General features: G+C 42.2%; 1 protein-coding gene across 1 annotated transcript; it reads left to right on the forward strand.

Annotated features, from left to right (window-relative positions):
• Positions 1-876: 876 nt before the first annotated feature.
• LOC129678059 (vomeronasal type-2 receptor 116-like) lies at positions 877-1,781 on the forward strand (the record flags this gene model as incomplete). The annotated part of the gene is made up of 1 exon (XM_055608735.1): positions 877-1,781. A coding segment is annotated over one exon (905 nt), but the record flags the coding sequence as incomplete, so codon positions are not given.
• Positions 1,782-6,029: the final 4,248 nt, after the last annotated feature.

Genomic DNA, 6,029 nt, shown 5'->3' on the forward strand with positions numbered 1-6,029 from the left:
GAGAAACTGATTGGAATGTATTATGGGATAGAAAATTTTATTTTCAATAAATAAAATTTATTTATTTATTGAAATGTGATCAAAATACAAACCTGTATCCCAGTAGAATGAGGCAAATACAATAAAATTATATTCTATTACCTCTTTAGGTATCATATCTACCCTTTGGGAAGTTAATAGCCTGTCTTTCATGAAGTTTTCTCTCTCAGTTCTTAACTGTTCTGTGCACTTACATAGACAGATGTTTGTAAAGGTTGAACCAACTCAAATATGCAAAAGTATGTGCTCCATAAGTCAAAATGTGAGCAGATACATCTCATGATTATGGAATTAAAACTGACCACTGTGGTGCTATTTTGTCATGAGTTTTATACCTTCATTTGTATAATTTTTAATTGTAACAAGCTATATATTTTAGGTATAATACTTTTGCCCTGTTTCTGTGTGTATAAATATTCACAGGGAATCATCAATGAGGTGGACAGACTTCACTAGTAAGGAACAAGCTTCATTTGTGACCTTGAAATATACAGTTTGCCTATGTATATTAAATTCAAGCATTTATGAATCTCCAGTTCTAAATTCTTGCACACAAATATGAATGGGGTTTTTTTTTTTTTGCTTTCTTTCAACATAAAACAAAACAGTTCTTTTAAACATGTGTGAAAAACAAAAATAATGAGTATTTAATGGTTCTGACATCATTATAAATTTAATAGAAAATGATTTCAATACATGTTGTCAATCGACCAAATTGATTTGCTGTGATGCAGCAAAAAAGGAAAGTGTTAGTAACCTTCAAAACATTTGTTTAAGGATTTCCATGACTAGCAGAAAAAAAAAATTGCCCTGATAACATTTTGTTTTCCATCTTAGATCTAGCTCAATGTGTGATGTGTCCAGATGATCAATATGCCAATGTAGAGAGAAGTCACTGCTTCCCCAAAGCTGTGACATTTCTGGCTTATGCAGACCCTTTAGGGGTGGCGCTGGCCTGCATGGCCCTGGGTTTATCTGCATTAACAGCTCTTCTTCTCGGGATCTTTGTGAAATACCAACACACTCCCATTGCGAAAGCCAATAACTGCACTCTCAGCTACATCCTGCTTGTGTCTCTTTTCCTTTGTTTTCTCTGCTCTCTGCTCTTTCTTGGACATCCAACCACAGCCAGATGTCTCCTGCAGCAGATTACCTTTGGGATTCTGTTCACTGTGGCTGTTTCCAGTGTTTTGGCCAAAACGATTACTGTGCTTCTGGCTTTTCACTTGACTGCCCCAGGAAGAAGGGTGAAAGGGCTGCTGTTATCTGGGACACCCAAAGTCATCATTCCTATCTGTTCCATTTTTCAACTTATTCTCTGTGGATTCTGGCTGGGAATGTCTCCGCCCTTTGTGGAGAAAGATGCACACTCTGAACATGGCCACATCATCATTGTGTGCAACAAGGGTTCAATCACAGCCTTCTACTGTGTGCTGGGATACCTGGGCTGTCTGGCCATAGCAAGCTTCATTGTGGCTTTCCTAGGCAGGAATCTGCCTGACACCTTCAATGAAGCCAAGTTCTTGACATTCAGCATGCTGGTGTTTTGCAGTGTCTGGCTCACCTTCCTTCCTGTCTATCACAGCACTAAGGGGAAAATCATGGTGGCTGTGGAGGTCTTCTCCATCTTGGCCTCTAGTGCAGGCCTTCTAGGCTGCATCTTTATTCCCAAGTGCTATATTATTTTGTTAAGACCAGATAGAAACATTTTACAAAAGTTCAAAAGTACAAATCAACCCTGACACATCCTTAAAATTTAAATCATACACATAATACTACAACAAAGCCCAATAACAACACCTCAGTGCTCTAACCTATAAATAATACATTTCAATATGCTATTTGTTTCCAAACACAATTAAAGTGTTAAAGAACATTTTTACTTTAATGCTGTGTTTGTGTATTAATTTTAAGAACATTATATTCTCTTCTTGTTTTATGTTTTGTGTATACTCACATTTTGTCAGTTAATTTATAGGAATCTGTGTGAATAATTACTGGAGAGATCATAGGTTTTTTTTAATCAAAATAAATGATTGATCAAAGTTAATTCTGAGTCTATTTCTGGAAATATTGTGCTTTTTACTATGTATTTCTTCATATATTAACTTTACATCCTGATTTCAGGCCCTCCCTCTTTTCCTCCTGGTCTCACCCTCCCTCCATATTTCCTCTATCCTTCCTCCCCTACTCCTCAGAAAAGGAGAGTCTCTTACTCACCAGCCCACATGTCAAGTCACATCACGAATGAGCACATCTTCTTCCTCTGTGGCCTGGCAAGGCCGTTCCGCCAGGGGGAATTGTTCAAAAAGCAGGTTACAGAGTCCATGTTAGAAACATCTCCCTCTCCATTTTCTAGGGCACCTACATGAATGCCAAGCTACCCTACTGCTACCTATGTATAGGAGCCTAGGTCAAGTCCATGCATGGTCATTTGTTGGTGCATCAGTCTCTGTAAGACCCCTGGGCCCAGGTTAGTGGGCTCTGTTGGTCTTCATGTGGAGCTCCTGTCCCATCTGGGTTCTATTCTTGTCCCCATTCTTCCACAAGGCTCCATGTGCTCTGCCCAATGTTTGGCTGTTTCAGCATCTGTTTTACATTAAAGCCTAAATGCACAACCAAAAATATAAGAAATGGTGTGTTTTAGTAAGGTTTCCATTGATGTGTAAAGACACCATGAGCATGGCAACTTTTATAAGAAAAACATCTTTGGGATGGCTTACAGTTTCAGAGCTTTAGTGTATTATCATCTTGTTTGGAAGCATGGAAACATACAGTCAGACTTGGTGGTGGAGTGGAAGAGAATTCCACATCTTGATTCCAATGCAAACAGAAGAAGACTGTCTTCTGAAGGCAGCCAGGAAGAGACTCTGATTCCACACTGGGCAGAGAGAACCTTAAAGCCAGGCCCCACAGTGACACACTTCTTCCAAAAATACCACACTTACTTCAAAAAGGTGCCAATAGAAGTGCAACTGCTAATGTGCTACTCCACATGAGGCATGCTTTCGAACACATGAGTCTATGGGGATCCAGCCTCGTCAACCCACCATAGGGTGGAAAGATGATTATTGAATATTGTTGAATGCTAAATAAAAATTAAAGATATATAATGGGAGGGGGAATATTCCACATCACATTGTTCAAAGCAGGTTTTGCTCCTGGGGAATAATGAAACCTCCCTGTGGGAAAGGAATGATTGTAAACTCATGATTTATTTAAGGAATTTTGTTAAAGAAATTCCACGTCCAAGTTACAAGAGGGAATACTGAACATTGCAAGATGACCTGGAAAAGACCCAGAAATTCAGCTATTTAATACTGTATTCTGAGATTGCTGTAATTTCTGAAATCTACTGAGAATAGCACAGAATATATAAGTAGGATTCAGGTTCTACGTATACTGTGAAAGCTCTGAAATTACATGAAAGATATACCATTGAAATTACACAACAGGAAATTGAAAAAGGATGTGTTGTTACAATTTATTTTGTTTACTTCATTCATATTTTCATGAAATATAGATGATTACAATTTTGTGCATATATAATATTACATCTTGAGAGGGAACGGGGCAAGATGGCGGCACCGGGAGGACTCTCTCTCTGAGCAGCAGCACAGCAGGATTGGCACAGTGACCAGCAATCAGGACTCGCGGCCATAAAACAAAAGTGATTGTGTTTCACAGGTGAGAGGATACCCCACGGTGGGGGATTCAATCAGCTTTAACTCACCTGGCTAAACCGCAGAAGAGATCCTGGTTCCGCCAGGCTCTTGGTCGCCAGCCCAGAGCTACATGCCAGAGTGATCTGGTCACTGTCTCAGATTGAACTGTGGGCCCAGAACATCACAGACTGGATTTTTCAGTTGAGAGATAACCCAACAGAGCAGAAACGATTGGGACCGACCTGAGGTCACCCAGACATCCCCTGGAAAAGACTCAGGTTCCGCGGGTGCCCCAGGAACCATCCCAGAGCCAGAGCCAGGGACCCAGGTGCCTGCACAGAGGCCTGCCTGCAAGCCTGATTCACCGCCTCAGATAGAACTGTGGGCCCCAGGGCACCAGGGCACCACAGACTGAGTTTCACTGTCAGGTGCAAACCCACAGGAAGGGAAATGGCTGGTCTTATCTCAGAGCACTCAGCCGACACCCCCACCCCGAAAAGGTCTCGGGAAAATTATCCAGTTTGGGCAGACACTCAGGCTCCCAAAGACCACAAAGGCGGAGCCACGGGGGAGCTTCTGTGCCTGTGGGTTCTACTCGCCACCCCAGACAGAACAGCGGTGCCTAAAGCAAAGACTGGGTGTCTCTGGCAGGAGGAAACCCCCAGCGGGGGGATCATCAGGTCTAACACTCAGGACACCTGGCACCAAAATTCTTTCTGGATTCACACAGACTCTAGGCTCTAGCTTTCTAATGCAGGCAGGACCGCTGTGCTCAGCCACCATTATTGAGTACCCCTAGGGCACTGGGGCACACAGCTGCATCCTCAGACATACAAAAGCCAGAGAGCCATTACAGCTGCCCTTCAGATACTGTGCCAAGGATCAACCAGTTATTCCTAGCTAGACTGACAAAACTGTGGGAATCCCTGGTCCTTCAAGAGGGATGCACCCACAGCGTCTGGACCAGAGCAGTGCCTGCAGCCGCCATCCCAGACAGGGACACACAGCTTCTGGTTCAGAGTGAGGCACCCAGCCTCCAGACCAGAGCGGCACCCCCAGGCACCAAATCAACCTAGGTGCACATTCTCCAGGCCCAGAGCAGAGCACTCAGCCTCTGGCCCAGAGACTTGCTAGGTATTCCTCTCACTTTCCCAGACAGAAATGTGTGCCCCAGGATAACAGACTGAGTTTCCATGTTGGGAGAAAACCCCACAGCTAGGGAATCAGCTGAATCAAGAAGACTGTACCTAGAAAACTGTAACAACAGCAGCAGCTCACTAAATTTATAACAAGAAACCCAGCATTGGGGCAGCTGTCATGAGAACTTCTATGTATAAGAGGAGATCCCCCCTGCCTAACAAAGACCACAGCTACTACTCAGGGATATACACCTGAGGTGAGCAGTGGCAATTCCTGAGAAACACTGGCCATACAGTGACCATAACCAAAAAGCAGAGGAGGACTCCTTCAGGAAAAAACATCTTCCGGCCAAGGGGATTCTCCCTACCTCAGGACTCCAGGAAGCACAGAAACTAACAGACAACACCTAAAACAGCCCAATGGGTAGAGGTCAGCGTAAAAGCTCAACCAACAAAAGACAGAGCAATATGTCATCTCCAGAACCCAACCATGCAGGGCCAAACAGCCCTGGACAACTCAGCATAATAGAAAATCAAGATGACCTAACATCTATGCTGATGAAGACGATAATAGAGGAAACAAATAAACTACATAAAGAATTAGAGGAAGATAAAACCAAACAGATCATGACTATCTGTAAAAAAATGGAGGAAGTTAAAGACAAGCAGATTTTGGCCATCTGTGAAGAAATACAGGAAGATGCAGCCAAACAGTTTGCAGACTTCAGAGAAGAAATAATTAAAATGACTGAAATAAATAAAAGAAACAGAGTTGAAGGAACTAAAAGAAAAAGAGGAAAATACAACCAGACAGGTGAAGGAAGTAAACAAAACAACTCAAGACCTGAAGATAGAACTAGAAAAATTAAAGAAAACACAAATGGAGGAAATAATGGAGAGGAAGAATTTAGGGAAGAAAACAGGTACTACAGAGGTAAGCATAACCAACAGACTACAAGAGAGGGAAGAAAGAATCTCAGGTGTAGAAGATACAATGGAAGAAATCGATGTATCTGTCAAAGAAAATCTTAAATCCAAAAAATTCCTGACACAGACTGTCCAAGAAATCCAAGACAATATGAAAAGACAAAACCTAAGAATAATAGGAATAGAGGAAAAAGAAGACTCCCTTCTCCAAGGCCAAGAAAATATTTTCATCAAAATCATTGAAGAAAAAATCCCCAAG

The sequence above is a fragment of the Psammomys obesus genome, unplaced genomic scaffold (genome assembly GCF_907164565.1).
Source record: "Psammomys obesus unplaced genomic scaffold, mPsaObe1.curated_primary_1811, whole genome shotgun sequence".
NCBI classification, from domain to species: domain Eukaryota; kingdom Metazoa; phylum Chordata; class Mammalia; order Rodentia; family Muridae; genus Psammomys; species Psammomys obesus.